Below are 26,661 nucleotides of genomic sequence, written 5' to 3'. Positions count from 1 at the left end.
GACACGGAGGGCAGTGCAGAGCTCTGGTCCCTCTCCACATCTTCAGGGGCTGGGGTCTGGGGGGAAAGCCCTTGCCCAGCAGTGCATGTGCCAGGCCCGGAGCTGTGCCGGGGCAGCTATGGGCTGGCTCCAGATGGCTAAGCCCATTAGGGGCCATAATTGCATTGCAAGGCCGGGGAAGGAGCCATCCTCCTCCGGTGGGAAGCCGCTCCAGCAGCCGACAAGCTCCGGGTAAGCGCCGTGGCTCTGCTCCACACTCGTTCTGGGCCATGGCTGTGGCTCCCGGTTCTCTAAGAAGCTCTGAGCAGAAATGGGTGGCCTCTGGACAGGCTGTGATATACAGATCCCATTGCTGGGCTCCTTGGGACGGGCTGAGTCCAGCCGGTCCCTGTGGGGAGATGTGATGAGAGGTCACATTCCTGGAAAATCAACCTGGAGTGCAGCGACCCATGGGGACAGGGCTGGGGCTGGGGTGGGAGCGTGGGTGCTCTGCCCCCTCCAAGCATTCCCTGCTTCTGCAGAGCGGCAGGACCAGCAGTGCAGTGACGAGGGACATCAGCCTCCGGGCCAACCCCCCAGCTCCCCAGACCCCTGGGCACAGAGGGCACCCACCTCATGTCCAGGCAGAGTGGCTGCCAGCCCCAGAGACGTCGTTCTCGGCTTGTGGCTCCTGCTGCGCCCCGGCCACTGCCGGGCATCTTCCCACCGGTCGTGGACGGGAATCCTCTGCCAGGCTGTGCCACTGTGGCCAGTGGGAGGGAAGAACGGAAGGACAGGGAGCTCGGTGGCGGCCACCAATCCTGCTCCAGCGGCAGAAGGTCACCCGTTAATCTGTCTCAATGACAGGCACAATTACCTTGAGACGATTTAATCAGAAGGAGCAGGAGCCCCAATGCCTGGGGGAAGGAGCAGGAGGGGTTTCCCAGCGGATTTCCCTGTTCTTGCCCTTAGGATGATGCTCACTGTCTGCTCTTTAGGGATGAGATGGTCAGCAAGTGCTGGAAAACATCCCCCCCCTCCTGCCTGCTCTGTGCTCCCACACTAAACGTGGTCTGTGCTCCCTCACCCTCTCCTTTTGGGAGGCCTCTGCGAAGGCCCCCCCTGACACTCACTGGGGTGGACCCCCAGGGCCAGCAGGACTCAGTAATTTCCAGTCTGGCTCCCAATACCAGATAAGAAAGACGCGGATGAAGGAGAGATTAGTCGCTAATCTCCCGGGGAAGATGAATCTGCAAGCTGGACCCCGCGGAGGGGACGCACGTGGGGGTGGATGGGAGCTGAGCGCCAGCACAAAGTTGGGATTTTCCTGATGCTGTGGCCCATCCTTTTCATAGAATGCCAGAACGGTTTGGATTGAAAGGGCCTTAAAGATCATCCAGTTCCAACCCCCTCCCATGGGCAGGGACACTGGACCAGGCTGTTGTAGATGGGTTTTCCCCATTCTTCTGTTTGCAGCAGGGAGTCCCCTCCCAGACAACAGTTTCCTCACACACAACAGGCACCACAAGCCGTGTCCCGGGTGAGGTGCTGGACACAGGACAGGGTGATTAGTACCCACCTGCAACCTGCTTCCCTCCCTCGGACATCCCCATCCTCGACGCAGCTCTCAAAGGCTCATTTGCATATTTATTTGATGACCAAATGAGAGTCGGGGCCTCCAACCCAGGCACCGACTCCAGAGAAGAGCCCGATGCCGGCTGTCCGCTGCCTGCATCCTGCCCCGGGTGCCCTCCCTGTCCCACCGCGGCCGGAGCTGCTGCTGCTGCCGAGAGGCGCCTTCCCTGCCAAGGCTCTCGCTTCGGGGTGGCCGAGGCTCGGAGGATTTGCATGCCTTGGCTTAACCCTCCCGGGCACGGCGATTCCCTGCCCAGAGTCACGGCGGGGATGCACCCGGCTTTTCCTGCTGAGCCGGGCGCGCTTTTCTTTTAGCGTGGAAAAACCAACAACGGCTGAAAAACGACCGTGGCCACACCCCGGCGTTGGAGGAACAGGCTTGAATTCGCCCCCCCGGGCGGCAGACGCGGCCGGCGGCTGGGCGGACGCTGCTCCACAAACGTTAATGCCCGCGGCCGCCGCTCAGGGCGGCTAATCTGGGCCCAGAGGTTAGCGGGGCGGCGATATCATGGCCGGGGGCTGGTGGGCGAAGGCGCAGGCGGGGGGGATGCTGCTGGCCCTCCTCGGGTGGGTCAGCTCTTGCGTCACCACCTTTGTGCCGCTCTGGAAGAACCTCAACCTGGACCTGAACGAGCTGGAGGTCTGGAACATGGGGCTCTGGCAGGTCTGCATCACCCAGGAGGAAGGGGTGGTCGAGTGCCAAGCCCACGGCTCCTTCCTGGCGCTGCCCCCTGAGCTGCGCATCTCTCGCCTCCTGATGTGTGTCTCCAATGGGCTGGGGCTGCTGGGCTGCCTCCTCGCTGCCATGGGGCTGGACAGCTGGAGAGCCTGCGAGGACAAACCCGGGCAAAAGCAGCGTCTCCTGCTCGCTGGGGGAGTGGTGCTTGGCACCGCGGGGATTACCACCCTGGTGCCGGTCTCCTGGGTCGCCTACAACACCGTCCTCGACTTCTGGGATGAGACCGTCCCCGACATCGTGCCCCGGTGGGAGTTTGGGGAGGCCACCTTCCTGGGGTGGTTTGCCGGAGCGTTCCTCGCCGCTGGTGGGCTGCTCCTCGCCTGCAGCGCCCGCTCCACGAGCACCGCGACACCGCCGGCCCCTGCCTGCCACCAGCTCCCCACCACGCGGGGTCTGGGCAGGGGCCACCACCCACCCCCCAAAATCGCAGACCTGGTCATCTAGGGCCTCGCTGTGCCCTGCATGCCTCGTGGCTCTTCCCCTGGCAGGGAGGGCTCCTGCACGTTTCACAGGATGATTTGCTAATTGCTACAGCAGCCCTGCCACTTCCTCTCCTTTCTCTGTGTGCCTGCTTCACTTTTTCTCTGTTAAGGAGCAGCAGGTTTCCCCGCAGCACTCGCCAAGCGAGCGTGGGAAGGCAACAAGCAGTGGGCAGTACTTTGTACTGCTGGTGACACTGATGGGTGACACCGTGTTGGCAGCTCAGCACAGCAGCTCCTTCCCTGTGTGTCTGTGTCGCTCTGATGCATTTGCAATAAATTATCACGGCCGTTGGCAGTGTGTGTCTGTGCTCTGAACATGCAGCTGCATCTTGCACGAGGGGGATGCAAGGGTCGTGAGGGGCAGCGCTGCCGCTGCAGCAATGTTTCAGTCTGTCCAGGAAAGACTGGGGAAAAAAGAGAGAAAAAAGTGGAAAACAAGGGGGAGAGGGAAAATTAGAGACAAGGCAGCTCCAATTTTAGTCCTGCTGCAAAGGCAGGATGGCAGCGGCCGTGTGCCCTGCAGTAGCCTCATCTTCTCATGGCTAAGATGATAAAGCCGATAATTGCCACAGACCTTTGTGTCAAAAGTTCCTCGACTGCATCATTTACCTGCGCAGAAAAGGTAAGACCGGGGTTTTGCGGGTCTCCTTAACTGTTCCTTCCACATTTTCCTGATTCAGCTGTAAAAATAAAGGCTGCTTGCACACCTCTGCAACCAAGAGCACGGACCATCAGGCTGGATTAGTACCCAGAGTCCTGACAGGGGCCAGCCCGCTGCTACAGCACTGGTTGAAAACCGAGTTCACCGCTGGTTTAATCCCTGGAGGCTCAAAGCCGGGCGCGTGACCAATCTCAAGGAAGGCCCAGCCGACAGTGGCATTCCTGGGGGAAACAAAGTCCACTCCCCTCTAAGTTCGTTTTGAAACCTGCACTTTGCTCTGCTGAAGAGGAGAGGAAGGAACAGGTGGGCAGGGAGAGGGAACAGGGACGATCCCTGGGAGTTCTGATGCTTCAGGGCTGGGGGTAGAGCTGGTGGTGCCAACAGTGAAGGGGGAGAGATGAGCGCTCTGTCTTTCTGAACAAAGATCAAAGGGAGGTAGAACCCAGGGGTTGGCCTTCCTGGCCATCACCTTCCAAGGAGCTGCATGCCCTGCCAGTTGCCCTGAGAGGGCTGACCAATTCCAGGAGCAGAGAGGCTGTTTTGGCTATAACTCCCTTGGAAAATGGGAGGACAGGACAGAGAGCAAAGGATTCCAGCCTGGACACACTCCCATCCAGCCCAACCCAAATATCAGGAATTGACCTGGCACGACTCTGTACTCCTGACACTTTTTGTTGTTTTTTTTTTCAAGCAGGCTTTGGGGCATTTCAGCTCCTGGCAGCAACACAAAGAACAAGGCAAAGCCACTCATTACCTGACAGTCAGAACAAAAGGACTCTCCTGTTTCAGGAGTCTCTCCCCAAACCACATCCTACTGCCTGCAAGTGCACAAAAGCTGCCTGGCAATGCCAAGCACTGGAGGGGAAGAAAGGGCACAGCTCCCAGCAGGTCACAGCTTGGGGTCTATGTTCAAGAGCTCCGTATTTTCATCCCTCACAGGCTGAGCACCCTGAGCAGTGAGTTGGAGGCCTCATTCCACTGTTCTGTCATGACAACAGGGGAAAAGCTGAAAAAGCAACACCCTGGTGCCACAGCACCCCAGTCCCTGAGGAGACACAGGTCACTGGTGGGACACCACCTCCACCACCACTGTGGATAATGGCAGTCCTACTTCTTCATAAAGTCACTGGGAGAGTGCAAGATTTTCCCATAGGAGCAGTTTATTCCTAAATAACGGGGAAATGCACACCAACAAAATGGTGGGACCATCCCCAGGCAGCTCTGCTAATGACAACATATTTTGTACAGGACGAGCCTTAAGGCAGAACCCCAGAGCAAAATAAAGACACGGAGGGAGCTTTTTCATTCTAACATAGAACAAATGCTTTTATTGCACTGTTAGAAAACTCTGCATAGTCCCAACAAACAGGATCTCCCTCCACTGACTCAGAACTTTTGGCTTACAACAGCTGCTGCAGCTCAAACAGCTTAAACACAAGCACAGGGCCCCCGCAAAAGGAAATGCCAACAGGGCACTTCGTTAACAAAGTCAACAAAAAAACCCACCACCAACACAATGGGCTGATCTGAGCCCTCACAGTTGTCAGCGACACTCATCCAGCCCTGACACTCCACCCAAGGGGAGAAGAAAGTTTGCCTTCCAGCTGTGAGAGGAATATCCTTTGGGGTGGTGTGATTGCCCCGAGTCAGTCAGCTCCCGCCCAGCACAAACTCACAGCCCCGTCCTGGCTCTTCACCACCAGGATTTGCCTGTGCCTCTCCGAGAAAGGCTCCTGCGTGATTTCTGGTGCCAGCTGGAATACAAAAGGCAAAAGCCTGCTTGGCTTGACCACAACATGCAGCTGCATGCACGACTGCCCACACGACAGAGTGAGCTGCCGCTCCTCGCTGCCTCCTCCTCACTCAGCCCAGGCTCCTGCGAGCAGGAGCCCGGCTGGATCACAACGTGCAACCTGTGGCAGTGACCATTCAGGGAGCTGTAAAAGTATCTGACAGTCCAGTGACAACGTGCAGCACTGTGCACAGAGGAGCCGGGCTCTTGTGCCATCACAGGCCCAGGGGTCACATCTAGAAAGCTGTCAGGACAGAAGAACCCCTGAAGCTGGGCTGGGCCCTGTGGTGCTGCTGGGGCCTGTGCCTCAATGCTACAACAGTCGTCCAGGTCCTTCTCATTACTGCCTCACTTTCTGCCTCAGAAGTGCAATACTGCTTTTTATTCACTTATATTTACAAAGAACACAGCTCGGAAGCCAAACTGCCCCCTCTCCCGCTCCAGCACTACCCGATGGAGGCCCCGGGCAGGTGAGCAGTGTGACACTGTGGCACAGCGAGTGGTCTGTGGGCTATTTCACGGTCACGGTCGAGGCCCCATGAATGGACTCCATCACGGCCGCAAAGCGGCTGCAGAGGTCGTAGGGGGAGTTGGGCCAGATCTTCGGGGGCTCTTTCAGCACAATGACCTCGGTGGAGCCATCGAGGAGCCGGGGCAGCAGCTCGCCCAGCTTCAGCTGCAGCTTTGCTGTCAAGGGGGAGAGGAGGAAACGGTCAGTGGCAGCAGATGGCAGAGGGCTCCAGGCCATGAGCTAATGGGCTGTGCCACTGTGACGCCTCTTGCAGACTCCTGTCCCCGCACCCAGAGCTGCCAAGCCCAGCACCGGGGATGAGCAGCACCTGCTGACCAGAGGAGGCATCGCACCAGCTGCCGCCCAGCTTGGCCAGTCCTCATCCTGCTCGCCTACCCAGGGCTCTGCCACGGAAGCTCCACTGCCACCTGGCTGCCAGGGGCCACGGCCACATCCCACCAGGACACACAAAAGGTGCTGTTGTACTGGCTGTCAGGCCAGGAATCACTGGGCAATGCTCAAATATTGAGGAGAACAGAGCCTTCACAGCCCGTTCCCCTTCGGACAGGGCAGCTCAGCCCACATGGAGCAGCTCTACAACAACATACCTCTCTTCAGAACACAGAGATGCTCCGAATCTGCTCCCCCACCCAATCTCCCACAACCCTGGCCTCTGATAACACCTGCTGCTCCCTCCTGAAGAGGAGTGTGCCATGCCACTGAGCATGTCTGCATTCACCTGCCATCCCTGGGTACCTCCAGTCAGGGAGAAACCCTAACAGAAGACCCAAGCCCCCTGAGGGAACACTAAGCCATTCTTGGGACATCAGCTGTCCTATTTCAGGGAAGAGAGATCCTTCTGCAGCTTAGTTTAGTGCAAAAGATTAAATTCTTCTGTAACAGAATTCAATAGGTGATTCAAATTGACTTCTCCTCCCACAATCAGAAAGGCCAGGAATTTAAGGAAGTGTTTTAAATGGTCCTTAAATTCTTTCCCAGTTGAGATCCAGACACTGCCCTGCCCATGATCAGCACAACAAAGGTAAGGCCAGCAGCTGTTCCCTACCGTCCATGTCTTCTCGTCCCAAATATGAGCACCAGTGGTTCCTCATGACCTCGATGGCATCCAGGTCCTCTCTGGAGATATCAAAGTTGTTCATGAGGTGCATGCAAGGGATGATCTGCTCATTCAGGATGCTCACGCCCTCTGACACACGAGCTTCTTCAGAGCTGACGAACAGAGAGGCTGCCACCTCATTCAGCTTCTGGAGGCAAAGGGAGAATTGGGGACAGACTGGTGAAGAGCAAGCATGGGCCGTGGATAGCCAGGAAAGGTCCAGCTCATGCCCTGCACCAGCAGCCACGCAGAGAACAAGGACTAACAGCACCAGGTGCTGGGCTGTGGTGGAACAGCCGCCTTTAATCATGGGAACCACACCATAGAAAACAAACTGGTAAATGTATATATTCATACACATACATGTAATTTTCTGTATCTACATACAGAATGCATACGGCTTATTTACAACTCTGGTTTTAAGATGCCAAGACCTAGATCTGCCTTTGCCTGAATTCCCTGAGAGCTGTATGGCACGCTCTGTCACTGAATTATCATTATTATTTCCATACTGCTGCTGGTACTCAGCAAGGGGCAGACCCACAGCAGTAGACACAGGAGAGACAGTTACACTGGTCTTGGCTACCACGGTGCCCCGGCTGCTCCCTCCCCTCCTCTCCAAGAGTGAGAGCTGAGCTCCTCGATACAAACCAGGAGACACTTCCTTCTGTACAGGGCGATCAGTGACTCGTTCACGCCTCGGTTGGTTCCCTTCAGCAGCAGCTTCTCATTACTTTGGTAGGCGTGGACCAGGTAGGTGAGCGACTCCTGGTACCTGGGAGAAGAGGGTCAGCTCTGCAGGCCTTGGGCTCTGGCAGGGCCATGACTGCAGCCAGTCCCTCGGCTCACCTCAGGAAACCCTTCCCGCTGGGCCCGGCTCACTAGCACCAGGCCTGATGGGAAAAGCTGTATTTCCTCGCACAAATGAACAGATGTCCCATGACAAGCCCTTCCTGCTCCTTTTTGCCTGCAATGCCTAATGAGCATCTTGGCAGAGCCCCTTAGAGCCAAGTTCCAGTACAACATTTTTATTTATTTTCTGCACTGCACTTTGAGAGAACACTCCAAGTGCAGAACGTCATGTTTTCAGGTCCCTCACATATTTCTGGCTTCTAAACCCCTGCCCCAGGTGAGAAAACAGAATCACTGACAGGGACTAGGACAATTGAGGGAAGCTCTAATCTGCTCTTGCCCAGCCTCGTGTCAATTTGCCCACCTGAATTTGGTAGTTTGTCACTGTGAACCACCCCAGAATTCAATTCTGTTTCCTTTAAGGAATAATTTCGGAAAGCCTGTTTATTTTCTGGATTAGAAAAATTACTTTTCTGATTTCTATCTTTCCTAAAATGACACTGTTCTCTTCCATCCTGCACAATTTATGTAAAATACAGTTTCTAGAGAGGTAAGGAGGAAACCAAGGCCCTTTGGGTCTAGAGGACTCTGAAGTGTGTGTTTACACAAAGCATAATGTCCACTTTGAGACAATTTAATTTTAATAAAGGGGTCTGAGGTGAAAAATCCCAAAGTTATGGCAGTCATTCCTGAAAACCCATCTCTGGAAAATAAAATATAAAGCTCTACTTCCCAGACAAAAAACTTAGGAAAAACTCTCAGAAACTGTCAGACAGCTGGCCAGCAGCTCAATCTCATATTTGAACTGTTAATCAAGGTCAACTCTCAATTCAAGAAAGGGCTTTTAGCAGGTCAAAAAGAAAGCCAGTCCTGGCCTCAAACACAGGACTGAATACAAACTGGCCATCACGGGTTGGAAAGAAATTCTGTCAGAGTGGCCTTCACTTTTAGCTACAGCTTATCTTGTCCAAACACACAATTAGAGGAACTTACTTTCTATTCTGGTAGAGCTCCAACCCCGTCAGCAGGTAAATGGACACCTTACGGAAAAGGCTGTAGTCCTCGTGCCATCTCTGTGAGGAGCAGGAGCCAAGCAGAGCGTCAGCCTCACCCCGAACACCCACATGCACAGTTTGGGGTCCCCTGTGACTCTAAAGGGTGTCAGATTTTACCCTCTCTAGTGACTGAATGTCTCTGATAAGTGACAGGTAAATTAATTTAGCCAACTGCAGACACTCCTCCAAGCTCAGGAGATTTCCAGCGTATTCTTTCTCCCACAGCCCCCTCCTGCAGACCCATGCTGCTGTCAGGAGTGCAGTGAACCCCGGGTTTGCCAGCACAGCTCCAGGCTGTGCTCCCCATTTCCCACTTCGGACAGTCCAAGTTGGGATAGTGTGAAAGATCAGAGGCAGCTCTCTAGTCCCTTACCTTGTACTCCTCCATGTCAACGTCGTCAGGACCAATTTCTCTCAGCTTTGCTCGTGCCACCTTCATGATGCTGATGGACCTGCTCCATGTGAGCAGAGAAAGAGAAAAATCAGAACAGTGGCCCCAGCTGCAGGCAGGTGAGAAAAGCCTTCCCTGGAATCCTGGGCACCCACCGCTCGTCATAGCTGAGGTTTTTGTCTGCAAACTGCTCAAGGAGGGTCCGTTCCACCACCTGCTGTGGAGCGTTGTTCTGCAAGAAGTAGATGAGCACGTGCTGCAACCGGGCGTCGTTCTGGGGGGTCGGGGTCTCTTTGGAAAGCAGGTACAGCCGGGAGTACTCCTCGTGGAACGCCTGCCGACGGAACACACACACAGACATATCTACCTGTCTGCCCGTGGGAACGCCACAGCAGCTGACAGGGAGCTCAAACCTGTCCTATTTGATGGGATTCCCATGGAGACATCAAGCCTGGTAATATTCCAGTGGTGAACGGAAGCCCACGAACATCTCAACTACAAACCAATGGCCCCCACAGCCAGGCAAACCCTGCACATGAAGTGCGTGCTTCCAAAAGTGCTGGGGAGCCCAAATGGCTTTGAGAGAGGGGGTACAGCTGCCTCAGACAGGTTTGCTAACCATCCTGCAAGTGCTCAGGCTGCAAAAATCAACTGCTGCACACTTGTACCTGGAAGAGGTGCAAGAGTACCTTGTGATTTATATTCCCATAGATTACCACCATGGGTGATTCTTCCCATGTGGCACTTTTAGTTAAATCTACCTGCCTGTAAAATCTAACATCAGCTTCAACATTCAGCAGTGCTTATGCTCTCAACACCCTCTGTTCATGCAGACATTTCTCGAGGACACGTTTGACAACAGAGGTCACAGTAAGGGAGCATGTTCAGGACCAAAAAAACAAATTTCACAGTACTAAAAGAATAAGCAGGAAAAAAGTTGCTGTTTGCCCTGGGAGGAGTGAGTTCTTTCTTGGAAGCTCTAAAAGTTGTTCTGAACAGACAGATATGTCATCACAATAAGAGAGCAGGAACTAAAATGCAGGACAAAGGCCATTAGCTAGAAGAAAAACTGCACAAATTGTTCCCTTCACATTCTTGATCTGTCAGTACAGCACAGACTCCCCATTCTAAGAAAACAGATATCCATACTATTGGATTTAGCAAACAAATCAATACCTTAACAAGCCCTGCTTCAGACCCATCGCGATCAAAGGTCTGGCGGGCTTTTGCAATAGCCAGGATGACACCTTGCATGGCTGGACTCAGCATCACCTACCATGAAAGCAGGAGAACAGACACAAACAAGAACAAGGAAAACAGTAACGGACAGGGAAAGAAGAGAAAGGCACGGTGAAGAATGGAAGAAACTTTCAAAAGATAAGGTTTAAAGGAAATCATACGAGTACAGGTGTGATAACTGGGGTTGTGAGTTACTTGCATTCTACTGACTCTATTGATCACATGCACTTTACATGCAGGGCTTTTCTTAGGCATTTAAAGATCTAAAGGCTCGTCACTCCAAGCCTTGAATTTGAAAATTAAACAAGTGAGAAGGCAAAGCCTGCTGGCCATGTCCCCCGTGTCCCACTCAATCTTCCTAAGCCATATAAAATGAGAACAGCACCTGTGGCACAGAAATTCCTTGTGCCAATTTCACACAAGCACATCAGACACACTCAAGGAGTGACAGCCTCAGTGTTTGCGTGAAATCCAACTACACTTGTGAAAGAGACAGAACTTCCAAAACACTGCTTGAACATGTGTGTGAGTGGTTAAATGGTCAGACCCCAAAAAAGCAGTGGGCAGAGTATGTAAGTTCTGCTGTTAGGGATAAGGTCTTCGAGAGAGGGGACAAAACTGTAACTACAGTGAGCAAAGAAGCTTGTAAAAAAATTAACACAGGTGGGATTAATTATGATACAGTTGTGCCAGAAAAAGGACTTAGGACCAATGTGCAGATCGACCAATTGAGCACTCTTACAGAGCTGCTTTTCTAATGGCATTTAGAAATGGAATTATGGAACAATTTGGTCTGTCCAGCTTCCTTTCCACAGTGGGAAAATGCACTTTGTACAGGGCATTGTTCCTGTGACAGACACTATCACACCCACCCTTAGGGCAGCTCAAAGCCAGCTAACTACAAAACTACGGGCTAACAAGCGGCAGTAATTAACCCCTGCACTGGGATCTGTACCTCCTCATTATATCCGTCTGCATCAGATCTAACGGGAATCTTCCCCACACTGGGGATTTCCACTTCAGAGACCTGTGAGCTAGTTTGGGCAGCAGCCTCTGCTTCCTGAGAATCCTGGGGCTGCTCTGCCTGAACTGTGAGGGCTGTTTCTCCCGGCTGGGCCTTCAGCGGCTCTACCTCCTTGGGCTGTGGCCGAGAAGAAAAAGAAGAAAGAGAGTAAGAAAATCCAAAGCAAAATACAGGAAAGCCAAAGGGGACTGAGTTAAACGTGGCTACAGAAGTTCATAGAAATGGGAAAAGCAAAGGTCTGTCAAGAAGACAAGAGACAAGGGGCTGGCTTCTGGGCCAGGGCTCAGCTCCTACCTCGCACAGAGCTGCCTCGACGCCGTTCTTCTCATAGGCATCAGCAGTGTTGGCGATGGCCTTGGCAGTCTGCTCCTGGGCAATCCTGGCGTGCTCCGAGGACAGGGAGTGCACACTCTGCTCACAGACCGACAACTGATCTGTCAGGACAGAGGTGTGGTACTAGTGAGCACCAGCTGCAACACTTCTTCTCCTCTCTTGTTCTAAAACGTTTTGCAGCTTGTCCATGCAGTGTTACACAGCTGCTGCCTTCATCCCAGAGGTGAAGGCACTTCACGTGAGCGTGTGCGTACCCCTTTCCAGTGGGAATGGCACATGTCATCAGGGATTGTCAAGTAACGTTTCCCACTCCAGAGAACAGCACTTGTCCACTTGATATTTATGAAAAAAAGAAAAAGCTGGAAGTGAACTGAGATTAGCCCATGATGATTAAGTGAACAAGAAACAGCATTTCTGGGGACAAGCCTGGAAGGATGCACATGCAGAACCAGAACAGCCTTTTGTACTGCAAGGGCAAAACCTCCAGCAGCTGCCTTTGCTGCTTCACCCACAGCTGCTTCTGCATTCTGAGACATTTGTGCAAGGTTCCAACGCAATGGCACTGGCAACCAGCTGGCTGTTACTGGTTCCAACACAGTTTGCAAATTCAGAGTGGGATTACCTGGTCTTGACTCAGAGGAGAGGTCCTGTGATTCAGAAGCAGGTGAAGGTTCCATCTGCGGAATCTTGCAAGACTGCTCCTCCTCCCACTCCTCTGCCTCCTGCTCCAGGCGCCAGTTGTCCTTCTGGATGTATTGTCTCAGTTCTGGGGTCAAGGCTTCCACTTCTTTCTGGATCTGTACAGCCTCTGGGCCCTCATCCTCATCTGGAGGAAATGCAAGACCAGCATAAAGAAACACATTGTGGCAGGACACCACCCTTAGGGACTAAATACACACACAACATTATGGGCAGCCACAAGCAAATTGGCTGAGAGAGAAACGGGGAACCCACCCAACTTTCTACTGGTTTTGTAATATAAGGTGATCCAGAAGCAAAGGTGCAAAAATAAAAAATCTACAGAGTTATCTGAAACAAAACCTAGTTTTTTTCTACCACTGGACAGCATTTAACACAGAGCAATTCCAGAAGCAGTGCCTGCTGATGCAGGTCAGACACATCCTGATCCAAGGGCTCCAGTCATACAGGGAACAGCACTGAACTGTCAACTGCCAACAGCTCAGCCAGAGGTGTCACACCTGCAGCACCACACAGCAGGTGAAGGTAGGGATGTGCATGGGTTTTATAGTATAAATGTCACACTGGTATTTCTCAATGTTTTTTAGATCTACTTCAATATTCACTTTTAAAATAGCACAAAAACCAAGCAGCATCAGTTTTAGACAAGATCTAATATTTATCAAAAGCAAATGGCAATTCTCTACAGCACATATTTCTTATGCACTCATTGCAAAAGCAAAGTGTTTTTAAAAATCAACAAAAATTGCATTAAATAGGAGAAAAAACCACCCCATGGTTTCATTTCAGAACTGTCATAGGAAAACAAAGAACAAACTCTAGATTCTCATCAGCCACACTTAGCAATGAACAGAATGACAGCTCTCCATTGTTTCCTTCTATTTATTACATCAAAATGAGCCATGGATGAAATTATTGGGTTCTTGTACAGCTGTTTGCCATGTCTAGTGCCACGTGCACTGCAATTTCTCCACAAAACTATTTATACATTGGCACTGCAAATACACTTGTAAGTCTGAGTCACTCAGATACTGTTACCTCACACATGGGAAAGGCTGCACAAAACCCAGCCTGTTTACATTCAATGTAATGGAATCACCAAAGACCAAACAAATGACTCAGGAAATGTGATAAAAATGGGAGAGATAAAGAAGCAGGTAATTCACACGCCCTCAGTAAACAAACTGCCATATAAACTGCTGCAAAGAGTCAAAGTGAAGAACACCAACACTACATGCACTTGAACGTGACAAAAGGGCAGCCTGAGTTTGTACACATATAAATAATGCATGAGGTGCTGTTCCCAATCTCACCTGGATAGTTCTCCCTGCAGTTTTCAGCCCTATCAGGGATTTACAAATTAATTGAGTACAAAGTAGATTATTTCACTCCCATGCGAGGTGAAGTTTTGTGCTTTGTCAAAAGACAATCGGTGCCACAGGGAAGCTGAGGAACACAATGATCACACAGCCCAGAGGGACACACCAACACGCAAACGTCTCATTAACCAGCGGCTGTGGCTCAGTACCTGCACCAACACAGGACACCTGGTCACTGATGTACATCAGGCAGTAGGCACTGGTGTTCCTCAGGCCTCCAAACGACTCTCGCTCCAGCTCTTCCCACGATGACTCTGTCACCGAGATGTCGTTGTATTTGAGCCACTTCTTCCGAGGCTGGTTGTATATGAAGGCCCAGTAATGCCCAGCATTGGCTTGCCCTTCGTGGACCAGGACTGCATGCAAACGATAGGGAACCTGCAAAGTGACACCGACATTGTTCACGTGTGCTGCTAGGGACTGACTCTGCCTGATCTCTGCGCTGAAACAGCACGGGTGTTCAGAGGTGTAGCCTGGCACAAGAACTGAGCAATTTGATAAATTTTATACTACAAGCTGATTTTTAAGGAAAGAAGAAACAAGATTTTCATAAATAAATCGTACTCTGCTTCATCACTAGGAACTTTACAATATATCAAAGAGGGCAATTTAAACTGACAAAAACCAGTATCAGCAAACTGGTTTAATATTTAGGCACTGAAGCTGCATTTCCTACCTGTCGTAGGAGAGGGTCAAGGTACATTTGTTCGATGGACAGGTTGGTTCTGGCAATAGACTCCTTCAGATCTGCCAAGAACATCACCAATGAGAGAAATGCCTAAAAATTAATGACTACTCATCAGGCTATGCCAGCCCCTTTCACTTCAAAAAGTTTGAAGCCAGGCTGGAACTATAAGATATACTCAACACCAGAGCTCAGACAGGGACAAGATTATCTGCGGTTCAGGCTGTATCCAGCAAAGCAACAGAGGTGAAACCAGGCTGGTATTCAGGAGAAAAATCACTACAAATGCATTTGGGGCCAACCTTGCACATCTTGTTTGATCTCGTTTCTCCATCTCTGCAGACATGTCCGAACCAGGTTCAGCTCCTCCTCAGAGACCACGTGGGGAGCTGGATGTTCAGACAATTCTGCTGGTGGAACAGAAGACTGGAGCTCCATGTTGGAGTTTTGCTGTGGTGAAGAATTTGCCAAAAAGAAAGCTCCATCTTCAGTACTAGTATCCGTCCTTTCTAACATGCTGTGGAGTAAAAATCCAAGAGTAGTGGACAGGTTTTTCAATCTTTCTCTTGTTTTCTCTCTTTTTGGAAAAGAATACTAAATAAACCAAACAAAAATTACTCCTGAGCTGGAGTAGGACTTCCCTTTCAGGGTGGTACAAAATGTAAAGGGAAAAGTACACTGAAAGGTGCTTCTGCCTTCACAGATCAGACTAAAATACAGGACAAATACAAGGGAAAATTCTTATAGAATTCTGTAAGCACAGATCCACGATGAGCAATTCTAAAAATTCCTTTCATTACTACTAAGAAACTCGTGTATTTACTCAGCTTAATTTAGATTGTTAAACCAACCATGCCGGCCTGGGATATAATAATCCAATACTGCTGTAATTTACTGGTTGACGAAGCAAAAAAATGAATAGCCTAACCAAAAAGAGCACGTAATTTAACTCAGACTTGCTGCTTAGACAAGGAATATGGGGATGCTTTTGGACAAGGAGAAAGAACATGCAGAACCAAATGACCAGCAAAGCAGGGACCCACTACCTGCACAAGTACTTGTACATTAGAGCATCGTGCTCACCAGTGCCCAGATAAATAACCCACTTTTGGAATGCCACCCAGGAGCATTTAGCTGGGAGGTGAAGTGCTCTCCTGTGAATCCTTTTTATTTTTGTTTACTGACCCATTGGGCTGTGAAAGCACGTCCAAAACACGAGGCTCGGCTTGGGAGTGCAGGAGTGTTGTCTGAGAGCCCTGAGCAGAGGGAACAGCCACAGCTGGCTTTGTAGTGATGAACTCGAGCATATACTGCAGCATGTCAGGCAGTGGAAAGCGGGCTGGGCCAGAGCCATATTCCATGTACCTATGGAAAAATGCAAGGTGTTGCATGAATGAAGGAATGAGACAGGTTAAACCTCAGGGGACAAGAGAAGAGCAAGAGGGGAGAAAACTGCTGGGTTGGGATGAAGACAGTTTAGCAAGTGAAGGAAGGAGAAGAAAAACCCAGCTGACCTTGAAAGCCTTGAGGTTGTGGGCACTGCTCAGCAGCAGCCACAAGCTTTGTGCTATCAGCAGGTTTTGGCCACAAACACAAAACACAGCACCAATCTGGAGACAATTAACCCTATGCCAGCCAGAGCCTGTGGGGTGCTGCCCATGAGGCCTGGTTACATCCTGTGCTCTCTCTGCCACCAGAACGTCCCCGAGCACAGATGGCACCGGGGCTGCTGTGACACAGCACAACCCTCTGCTGCCACGGCCACAGAACTGCCACTTCAAAATACCAACTGTGAGTTCCACGCTGAGTAAAAGGATTTTTACACAAAGCACCCGGGACATGAAATCTTCTGGTTGTCCCCAAACCAGGTCTTCCCTATCGATCTCCTTCCTCCTCCTGTCAATAATGCCAAACTCTAAGCAGGAGGGGATCTCTAATATGCACAGTAACATAGATTCTTTTTAATGTATTACTGGACTTCCACGCCTCCCCTGCCAATGCACAGGGGCAACTGTGCTCTTTAAAGAATTTATTCCTGTAACAGTATCAGTAATATTCAGAAACCATAGCAGCTACGGGTTTGTTTCTGAAACCTCACTTCCCCTCGCCACACTTCTGAGAACAAACCCAGTGCTGTTCCTCCTTCCTCTACAAGTTTCTCTGTTACTGGAAAGCTCATTTAAAAGGAAACATTTGCACACTTCCAGAAGGCACAAAACCAAAGCCAGCTAACTACTCACCTTTCTAGTTTCTGTTGCAGAATCACCATTTTCTCCTTCAATCTCTTCATTTCTTCTCTCTTCATCTGAATAAGCTCTTTATTGCAGTAGAGGTACCTAAACAGAAATATAGAGCCCCGCCAGTAGGGTGAGATTTGTTTACTTCCAACACCCAAAATCTTCTGTAAACATTTTAGAATCTTCCCTTGCTCATCCAAACAATCTTTTAAATTTCTTTATTTACAATAAACCAACAGCTTTAAACATATTGTACAACAAGGCAACTCACCTGTCCATATAAATAGTCTGGGGAAACTCTAGCTTGGTGTGAATTTTCTCTGGCTGTCCTAGTGACTGATTGAACTCAAATCGGGAGAGTTCAAAGGTCAGAACTGGTGGGAGTTTTGTAAACCAGCGCTGTAACAAAAGCAGAAATGCCCCCAAAGGGACTTGTTTTAAGATGACTGCTAATGGCACATTTTAGACTGATACCACATGATTATAGACTGATTTAAATGTCTCTGTCCTTAGGCACTGAATCAGGTTTTGTTTGTGAAGTAGAAAAGCCAAATTTTACAAGTAAAAATTTATGCTTCCATTTTACATTTTTACTGTGAAAAAGCCTCAGAATTGCTCTCAAAGTTACTTGTTATTGTCTGATGCATCCAGCTTGATGGATTACTAAGAAGTCCAGCACTGAATTTCACAAATTAGCAGAGGCTACACACACTCTGCACATCAGCCAAGAGCCCCCAAGAGAACTCTTTTCTGAGATCATGTGCAATGATGAACAAACCAGGAATCCTCCCACTGCACTGGGTTCCTTATCCTCTCTCACTCTAACTATAAACTCCTTGATTTAGGGGATTCAGAGAAGACCCTCACTTCCTGTAGCTTCATACACTGTTTCAAAGAGCCATGCTGAAAGAAGAATTCACAGTTGAATTTACACTTATTCTCTCTCTTCTTGGGTTCACAAATACTTGCAGCATCCACTGCCAGAAACTTCCTTCACCTATTTCAGCTTGGCACCACCCACTCCATACTCCCCTCTGGACTTGGGATGAGCACACTAAGCTTGTTTTGCTTTGTGAGATTCATGTTAGGTGTGCTGCCACAATAAACCTCTCCCACACCAGAGTTTTGTGAGAAGGAGCCCACAACCAAAGAGGAGGAATGATTTACAGTCCTGTTGTCTGCGAGAAAGGTAAACTCCCGTTAATCCCAGTGTTGCTTTGAGCTTCAGCACACTTATCTAGGTGCTTGGGAGACAAAATCACCTTATTCCCTATGTCTTCTATCATGCCACCCACTAGCCACCATATCCTAGGAAGTAAAACTATCCAGTCAGATTTCTCAGAAATTAGGCCAGAGCCTTTTCCTTCTATCTATGCAAAGAATGATTAAAACAACTCCATGATCGGTCAAATTTCCCTTAATTTTAGACAAAGGATTTGGAGGAACTAAAAAGCTTGGATTGAAATTAACCTGGCCAATGAGCTGCTATGTCCCTCTGTCTCCAGTGCCAGCCCACACCAGCTTCACCCACATCCCCTGTAAACACACCTGAATGGCTTCAGGCGGGAACCAGGAAAACTCAGAACAAACATTTGAGTCCAGAGTTGGAACAGGGCTCACCCGCCCAGGACTTCATTTCTCCTTTGCTATTTTAAACACAATTTTCAGACATTCTCATAGAACTGAAATACCTTCACTGCCCCACCTACACCAAACACCTTTGCCAATGTCTTCATGTTGTTTCCCAGCCTTTCTCGAAGCTAACTCCAGCTGCACTTACACAGAGGATGCTGAATGTAATGGTGCACCTTCACCTTCTAGTTTGCTGCAACTAAGTATTTTATGATTGATTTGTGATTAGTGAGATTAAAAAAAAAAGAAAGAAAAAAAATCACCACAGTCAGAAAATACAAGTGAAAGGAAGAAAAACCCCAAACCACACACAGTATAACAGGGAGAAAGAGACAAATTCCAAATGGCATACCATGGAGTTAAGCACTGTACTTTTACCCTCCGAAAACATGGAGGCAGTAGGTCTCCCCCTACTCAGGTACAGGCAGGCTTCAACAGAAAGAGAGACTTCATCACACTTGATTCAGAAGCAAACGTTGACCTTTGCAATTCAAAATAAACTCCTTGAACTGGTTACATAAGACAACACATCTTTACAAATCAGCAAAGACTTAGTGTCTCACCATGTGACACTATTTAAGAGATTCCAGCTATCCAGACAATATTTTGTTTTCAGTTCTTAGGGAACACTCACAGTTGACATTTAAAGTTATCAGAGGTACCTCTGTGCTGTGTGTGCTGCACTTCCCTGCAGCAGGCAACCAAAGGCCTGACAAAAAGAGGTAAAACTAACCTCTTGTCCATACTTCACTGATTGAGATGCTGTCGTCTCATCCATCTCTCCCTCCACCATGGCTCCTTCCAGGCACTCACTCAAGTTCCGATAACCATTTACCTGAAGGGGATACTGACCAAAGGTCTCAATCTTGGAAAAAGTGTTGCCTGGATGATGGAAACCATACAAAAACCATGAGCTAACTCAAGAGAACAAAGAACTCTGGTTAACTCTGAAACATTCAAATGAGTTAAAAAGTTGAGTCTACCGAAGCCTTAACTCACCTTCGTGGACACCCTCAGTCAGGAAAGTCCCATAGAAGAGCTGCACCATTGGGTTTTTAGATTTGTCCCCAGGGCTCCTGTTTCAAAAGCAAAAGCACACATTCATTTGCAGCTGGAGGCTGCAAAAAAACCACAGGTAGTAATCTAAGCCTCTGCTTTGGGAGTCTACAGGCAAAAGTACAGTTTTCTATCAAAGCACAAAATACAGGGGAAGCTTCTTATCCATTTTCATGCTCTAAAGAATATTATAACACCTGCACTGGCAAGGGGGAAAAAAGATGTTAAGGCGCCAGCTTTTGAAATGCAGTTCCAAAAACCCAGAGCTTTCCTGTTCACCAGCTCTACCGAACTCCCCTCAAAAGCTCATTTACTCCACAGGCTGCATAGGCACTGACAGGAGCTGTGGACACCATGGTTTGTAAGGACATTTTGAGCTTAAAGAGCCTCACCCATGGCAAATAAAGAACTCTCATTTGCTCAAAATTTTCATGTAAAGTCCTCCTATTTATTAAAACTCTCCTTAGAGTCAGGTCAAACTCCCGAGATCGCCCAGGACTCACGTGACATTCACAGTGAGCTGGAATGCATCCTCCAGCCAGTCCAGTAGTTTGTGCGTAAATTCACTCACATCTTGCTGGAAGAGAGACAGAAGTGCAGAGTCAATCGTGACACCCATGAGAAAGTGTCCCCCTGGTCTGCTGGTGTCACAGACCCACTGAACACAACCCGACTGATACTGCTGTACCCACCCAGCTGAATTACGTGTGAGACTGAAGTGCTGTGTGCTGATTTAGGCTGATAATGAACACTCTGCTCATCTGAACACTAGATCAGAGGAAATTATCGTGATCGCTACCCGACTACGCAGATGGCACTGGGTAGTGCTACGCTGGCTGGTTAATTAGCACGCACGTACATTCTGCCTAAATGACACCAGGACAGCTGCTTGTCGGCTGACAAACAGGGGAAGAGGCCTCTGGAAGCACCAGCAGGATGAAGCAAAATGGGATTGCTGTGGCTGTGACTGCTGGTTCAAAGAGAGCAAAAGGCTTTTCAGCGTGGTTTTACCTGCGGTTCTTCAGCAGATCTAAACACATCCCTCAAGAGTTCCAGTGCTGCAGAAGGGTCTACGAACTTACGCCGTGTCCCCAGCATTAATGCAAACAGACTCTGAAGTTCTTGCATGAATGCGATATTTCTTTTTCCCTGCATTGCAAAAAGAAGAGAAGCCAAAGCCTTCCTGCAACTCAAAAAAGCAGCATCTTAAAACTAAGTGCTACAGAACACCACATGCACATATTGTAAAAGGTACCCAACAACTAAGGAAAGAGGTGACATAAAAAAGGGCAAAAGCAGGAAGACGTGCAGTGTCATTTCTGGGAATCCCAATCTTTTCTCCCAACAGACACGTGGGAGAAAAAAGTTAACCAAAACAAAACCTTTAGGGAAAAGAGTGCCAGAAATTATAGTTGCTAAATCAGAAGGCAAAAGCTGGTGAATTTATGAATTTATTTCATCTGCATTTTAGGCTTTTTAGAGAATTGAGAGTATACATGAAAGCAAATAAAGCAAACTCTCTTAAATGGTGGTAGCCACAAGCTGGGATGATATAACAAGCAAAGGATTATTCTATGTATGCCTTTTTCTCTAAGTATTTTCTAAGCACCTTCTGCTGACCACCCTCAGAAAGTACTGGGGCTAGAGGGACCTGCAGTCTGCCTCAAATACTGGTTCTTCTATTGTGTATGCAAACCAATGAATAATCTGGAGCTGCCAAAGAAGTTTTATGAGAAAAATTTCTCCCCATATGGCAGTTAAAGGCTCTAGAGGTCAGTGGTGCAAGAAGCAGTTCTTTTTTTTCCTATCCCGATTCTGTCCTTGAGAACTATTTCCCAAATTTGTCTTTAACATAGCCAGATGATTTTAAAGCCATTAACACAGGCACAGTAGTCACAGATGGCCCCAAATTAAATCTGCTTATAGAAAGAGCAGAACGCTACACCACGAAAGAGGAAAACTTGACAGTGTTACTGAATCAAAAACTTACAGTGTGACTACGACAACTTTCAAGCACTTTCTGTGAGAGGGAGTACCCCAGGACCAGCCTCCGGAATTCTGGCAACTGAAACAGAGACTAAAAGGAGAGGAGAGATAAAGCCCAGTCAGCATCTGCAAGGATCAGACTCACTGCAAGTTGACGCCCCGCTGTCACTCTCTGACCCCACAGCTTTATTTTGCAAACTTCTCCCTCCCCAGTGGCCCTGTGTTCACCTGTGTTACTGAACACGTTTACAACATTTACAGCCCCTGTGCTAGAACAGTGTGTTCGTAGCCACCCAAGGACAAAATCTCATCCTGCCATTTCTAGGACTGAGAAATAACCATTTTAGGAAAGAGCATTCTATTCTGCATAGGTAGCCTCAGAAAAGCACTCAAGAACAAGCCTCAGAGAGAAAGGCCTATTTGCAGCTTTCTTACTTCCTCTCAGAGCTGGAGACAAATGATTAACATCTCTCTGCTGATGTGAAATTGTTAGGAGAGACAAATCTGCTCGGTTCCACTTACTGCTGTCTCTTCTTTAGGTCATCACTAATAATATACCTGCCTAGTTGTTCATTTGTCCAAGCATCTATGCCTGTGTATTGCATTAAATGGAATATGATACACCATGTGTTATGGAGCCAACAATAACTGCAGTAAAATTAAATTAACAGTTCATTTTGCCAAGCAAGCTTCTATCATTCAGTAGGCACTTGGCCATCACTGCGCAAAGCCCTGGGTATGGACACACAGATTCTCTGTATCTGCAGCTATTTTTAAGCAAAGCCTATTTAAAGCCTATTTAACTGCTCTTTGGCTCTTTCTGGGCAGGCCCAGAACACATCACAGTCACATCACATAAACCCAGAAGTTTCTGTGTTTGAGCAGGGTCACATTCACTCGTCTGCACATGATGATCCCTTCACAGAGTTGCTGCGTATTTACTTCTAATGGAGAAACGTTTTGACTCCAAGACTGCAGCAAGTTTGCTATCAGAAAAAGAGAACTTTCTTACAGTTTACCTGTATAACAGCACTAAACCAACATGTATTTCCTATATTTTTCATTCCAACAGGCCAGTCATCCGCTCTTCTCCAGTCATTCTGCTTGGAGTTCTCTCCCCAGACTTCACAGCGTTTCCTTTTGGAGCGGTTTTTGTTTTCAGCGGAATGCGTGTCCTGTGGTCTGTCACGAGAGATGAACGCTGTGCTGTAAAACACTCCCTGAGGATTCCCAACAGCTACGGGAATCAAACTCCCCTCTAGCCAGTAGGTGTCCACCTGGTAGGTAATTCATGTTTGCTCTGCAGTTATCAGCTTAAGAACCCACTTATGATACCTGGGAAAACCAGAGCCCATTTACGGCCCCACTGACCTTTCGGCTGCATCCCTTTCTGCAGCTGGAGCTTTTGGTGATTCCAGGGGTCTGACGGTGTTGGCTGTGTGAAGGTTGTCTTGGTTGAGAGGGGCAGGCGCAGCACTAACATCTAGAAGAGAAGGCAGCGTTCTGATCAGTGTCGCACCACCAGCAGCAAACCTTCTCTTTAAAAGAAACCTCTAGAAAACACTACACTTCACAAATACAGTTTTTCAATTGATATGAGCAAAATTTTCTAGATCAGGTTTTAAATAGAAATTCCTGTTCAGATTGTGCCAGGCAACCCGAAAGCCACTGAGTGGGCTGGATGAGAACAGGGCAGAGCATGCAGCTGTGTTCTGTGCCCAGATTTCCTTACAGTCAAATCCAGAGCTTGCAGGAACAGTTCAGAGCTCCTGAAATAATGAAACGGGAACACCAGCTTTTTAACTGTGATGTGTCACCTATGAAACGTTATTAGAACACTATTAAGAGACCAGTACTGGCAAAATCAGATCCTCACAGGAGCCAGAGGGATGTGCTGTCAGAAGCAGGGGGACAGATACTTCCCCTCTGAGCTCACACGAAGATGTGAAGCCGTTAGGGCGAGCAGAGGTGACGGACTTACCCTGTGGGAGCTGTTTGCCCACCGCGCTCCCTTCCCAGGCAGACGGCTCTGCAGCAGCCACGTCCTGCGCCGGCTCCTGAGCATGCTCCTCTGTCAGGAAGGTGACTGCTTCCATCAGGTCTCCATTAGCAGCCTGATAGAATGATAGTGCAAAAATAAAGCACCAGTGAGGAGCAGAAAAGCAGCAAAGGATTTACCCTTTGCCTCTCATGCATCCAGGCTGTTCCTGGATAGCTCCCACAGGCACGCACCGACCATTCTAATGAGGGTCAGCTCAGCATCAGCCCACAGACACACCAGCAAACATCCGACCTGTGTGCTCTGTTTGGAGAGAGCCTGAACTTGCCTGACTTTTTGGGCAAATTCAGAGCTCTCTTTCCCGAGAACAATGACAATATATACAAACCTTAAGAGCTGCGAGCAGGAGTGCTGAATCCTGGATTTCTGTGATCTCTTTCATCTGGTTTAAGAGCATCTGGCAATCCTATGTGCAAGAAATAAAGAAAGCTCATGTAAAAATGTGACCAGGATGGACATCAAGCTGTTTCTGCAAGGCTTGCTGAGGGCTCACCGGACCACTGTTTCTTTCCTTCCTTTCTAAGAGACTGACACACAAGCCCAGTCACACTTGCTTGATGGAAATATCAACATCAGCTTGAACATTGCACTCGGGTTTTTTCCCTGCTAAATTCACAGACTAATGTTCAATCTGGTATATCCTCAGGAAAATGCAGGCAGGCCCAGGAGGACAGGCTACTCCTGCTGTCGGATGTGCTACATCTGCAGTCGGAAGGGGCTCCCTGCCCCCCCCGAGGCAGCAGCATGTGCAGCGGGACATATAAGGATCCCAGGGCACTGGTGGGAGCTATTTTCAGTCTGGTGGCACATGCCATTTGTGGGTGTCACGTCTCACTGACAATAAGGTGTCAGAGTGGGGGCCTGGGAGGCTGTTATTGCTCCTCCTTCACCCTCCACACAGGCCACTCAAGGTTTGGTGAGACAGTCACTGCTCAAGGTCCCAAGCTACAGTTCACAACCCGTCCTTTGGCCAGTTCAGACACTTAAAAGACTACAAAAATTCTCTTTACCAGACTTATAAAATCTTTGCAGCCTTAGCTTAGCACAGGGTGGTAACTGTGCTTGCCAAACCACAAATAATCTCAATCAACAGCTATTGGGAGAGGCAGCTCTCCCCAGTGCTGGAGGTCCCAGTACCCCCAATCACAGCCACAGTTCAGCTGATGCTGCTGCCAACAGTTCAGCCTGGGTGACAACCAAGGTGTGGCTCCATAACACTGGTACTGCATGTAGTATGGGAAGGACATTACAACAGGAACAACTGCAGGGACCATGTTGTATAATCTGATTTACAAAGGCTGTCCAAGATCCTGCTGTCAGCACAACCCAACCTATCCCAGCTCCTTAAGATCACACATTTAATTAATCTTAACTAGCAAAGCAGCAAGAAAATAAATTCAAGTTTCTACTTACTCTCATCATTTAGAAAACATGTAAGATGCTTTCAGGTTTCTGGAGAACAAGTTCCATCCAGTAAGTAGAGAGTGAACAACTTTTTTGAGTCCCCCACCCATACTGGTGACAGATGCTACTCCACACACAAAGACAGCACACATCTGTGTCAGCCATTGAAACAAAAAACCTCCTAGATTGTTTTTAGTGGGAATACCCCTAGCAAGTTATTCATGCTAGTCTCACCTAAAATACCACTCGACTTTTACAAGAAAAAGCACGTGCGCATGTGCACACTCCCCCATCTTTTCCCACACGCTTTATTCCTGAGAAGAGCCAAGACACACTGGATGCCTGATGAGGAGCCAAGGCTGTGAGGCGTGGGGCGGGCACACTCTCACAAAGGCAAACCACTTAAATCATGTTGCTAATTTTGCTGTCTTAGCGTGCGCCGTGCGTGTCGGCCGACCCCACCTGACGCCGCAGGGAGGATTTTTTAAGTGAAGAAAAAAAAACACCCTCCCTAATAAACCACAATACAATAATGAAATCTCAGGCAGGACAGGGCATGATTTTCTGGGGGTTTTCTGCTCCACCAGAAGGAGAACTCACAAAGGCTGCCAGGTTGCTGTAAGCATAAAAGCCAATTACTGATCCTGTGCTCTCAGTTACCACTTAATATTCCAATGATTCCAGCTTGATTTTATTCAGCCTTTGAGAAAAGTTTTGTGTTAACAACAGAGAGCTTATCCTATAAGTTTTAAGAGGCTTGTGGCTGCCTACCAGCCCACAAAAGCCACTGGGAAGCACACTCTGCAACTAATTTGTTAAGATTTTGGGGAGTTTGTGGTTTTGTTGCCATAACTAGTTTGGTTATTGCTGTTTGAAGTTACACGCCATGGGGTTATAAAACAAGCTCCATAGCTGCTAATTAACACCAGCGTGCTACTGCTGTTAACATACCCTGCACTTGGAAACCCAAACCCAACCACGGCCCTACCTGCTGAAAAATAACTACCCAAACAAATCCTATTAGTATTAAATTACAGCAACAGGAAAAGAGTACAAAACCAAGCAGCTGAGAGGAAGGAGGGAACTACAGATAAAAATTACAAGGCTGGCCAGGAGCAATGGAATAGAAAGGTTTTGCATTTTCCTCGCTCTGAGGTGACTCACCGTGCTCAGAAGTTTGTTTGGATGAGAAGCAGTGAGTGGGGAAGGGAGTACGTACAGTGCAGGAGTTTAAGGGGGTTCCAGAAATAACCACGTGTGAGGAGGAGGAGGAAGGCGGTGGCATGGAAGAGGCACCCAGAGCCTCGGCCTTCAGCCTCCACACCTCAGCCACGCTTTTTATCGTGGGGAAAAACGGGTATAGAGAGGGCTGGAAACCCGCAGGCAGCAGCAGGAACAGAGCCTGCGTTCCTGGCCGAGGCTTTCCCAAACCGGGAAGCAGCAGCGGGCAGCAACCTCCTCCAGCGGGCACCGTTCGGTCACCGCCCCCGAGCGACCAGGGCACGGCTGCCACACTAATGCCACTTCTAACACACAACCAAAGAGCTGATACCCTCATCCCACTCACGGCTGTAACTCTGACCTCTCTGACACGCATCTCTCGGGTCCTGAGAGCACAGAGATGCTACGGAACAGCGCAGACCCCTGTGTCAATTCGGGACGGTCCGGCTGCAGCTCCCTGAGCACTGACACAGCCTCGTGGCCAGGTCCGGGT

General features: G+C 49.0%; 3 protein-coding genes across 5 annotated transcripts in view; 1 reads left to right on the top strand and 2 right to left on the bottom strand.

Annotated features, from left to right (window-relative positions):
* The window catches only part of LOC108640727 (G protein-activated inward rectifier potassium channel 4-like), a 4,927-nt gene extending 3,335 nt beyond the window's left edge, over positions 1-1,592 (bottom strand). Inside the window, exons 1-2 of the mRNA XM_029962079.1 lie at positions 1,559-1,592; positions 613-800 (exon numbers count right to left, since the gene is read on the bottom strand). Coding sequence (XP_029817939.1) covers positions 613-800; positions 1,559-1,592 — 222 coding nt within the window. The remainder of the gene's footprint in view (positions 1-612; positions 801-1,558) is intronic.
* Positions 1,593-1,880: 288 nt separating this feature from the next.
* On the top strand, positions 1,881-3,098 carry CLDN25 (claudin 25). Its single transcript, XM_008928968.4, has one exon. It carries the CDS (start codon positions 2,123-2,125, stop codon positions 2,795-2,797), a length of 675 nt encoding a protein of 224 aa, XP_008927216.2. The 5' UTR covers positions 1,881-2,122; the 3' UTR covers positions 2,798-3,098.
* A 1,696-nt stretch (positions 3,099-4,794) lies between these two features.
* Positions 4,795-26,655, bottom strand: USP28 (ubiquitin specific peptidase 28). 3 transcript variants are annotated; one of them, XM_018078655.2, is made up of 26 exons: positions 26,530-26,544; positions 23,872-23,949; positions 23,466-23,598; positions 22,856-22,967; positions 22,504-22,666; positions 21,489-21,575; positions 20,510-20,647; positions 20,002-20,075; positions 19,442-19,518; positions 19,176-19,324; positions 17,082-17,209; positions 16,814-16,909; positions 15,759-15,938; positions 14,876-15,090; positions 14,565-14,635; positions 14,038-14,266; positions 12,433-12,636; positions 11,772-11,911; positions 11,409-11,594; positions 10,391-10,486; positions 9,370-9,548; positions 9,197-9,275; positions 8,762-8,841; positions 7,568-7,691; positions 6,866-7,064; positions 4,795-5,975 (listed from the first exon to the last, which is right to left on the bottom strand). In XM_018078655.2, the coding sequence occupies exons 1-26, from the start codon at positions 26,542-26,544 to the stop codon at positions 5,800-5,802; spliced, it is 3,408 nt and encodes a 1,135-aa protein (XP_017934144.2). In that variant the 3' UTR covers positions 4,795-5,799. The 3 variants fall into 3 exon arrangements, with proteins under 3 accessions (XP_017934144.2, XP_017934145.2, XP_017934146.2); XM_018078656.2 differs by lacking the exon at positions 10,391-10,486 and having other exon boundaries at positions 26,530-26,655; XM_018078657.2 differs by lacking the exons at positions 10,391-10,486; positions 11,409-11,594 and having other exon boundaries at positions 5,800-5,975; positions 26,530-26,655.
* Positions 26,656-26,661: the final 6 nt, after the last annotated feature.

The sequence above is a fragment of the Manacus vitellinus genome, unplaced genomic scaffold, assembly GCF_001715985.3.
Source record: "Manacus vitellinus isolate BGI_N305 unplaced genomic scaffold, ASM171598v3 scaffold_41_pilon, whole genome shotgun sequence".
NCBI lineage: Eukaryota > Metazoa > Chordata > Aves > Passeriformes > Pipridae > Manacus > Manacus vitellinus.
This window is presented reverse-complemented; position numbering and strand designations above follow the sequence as displayed.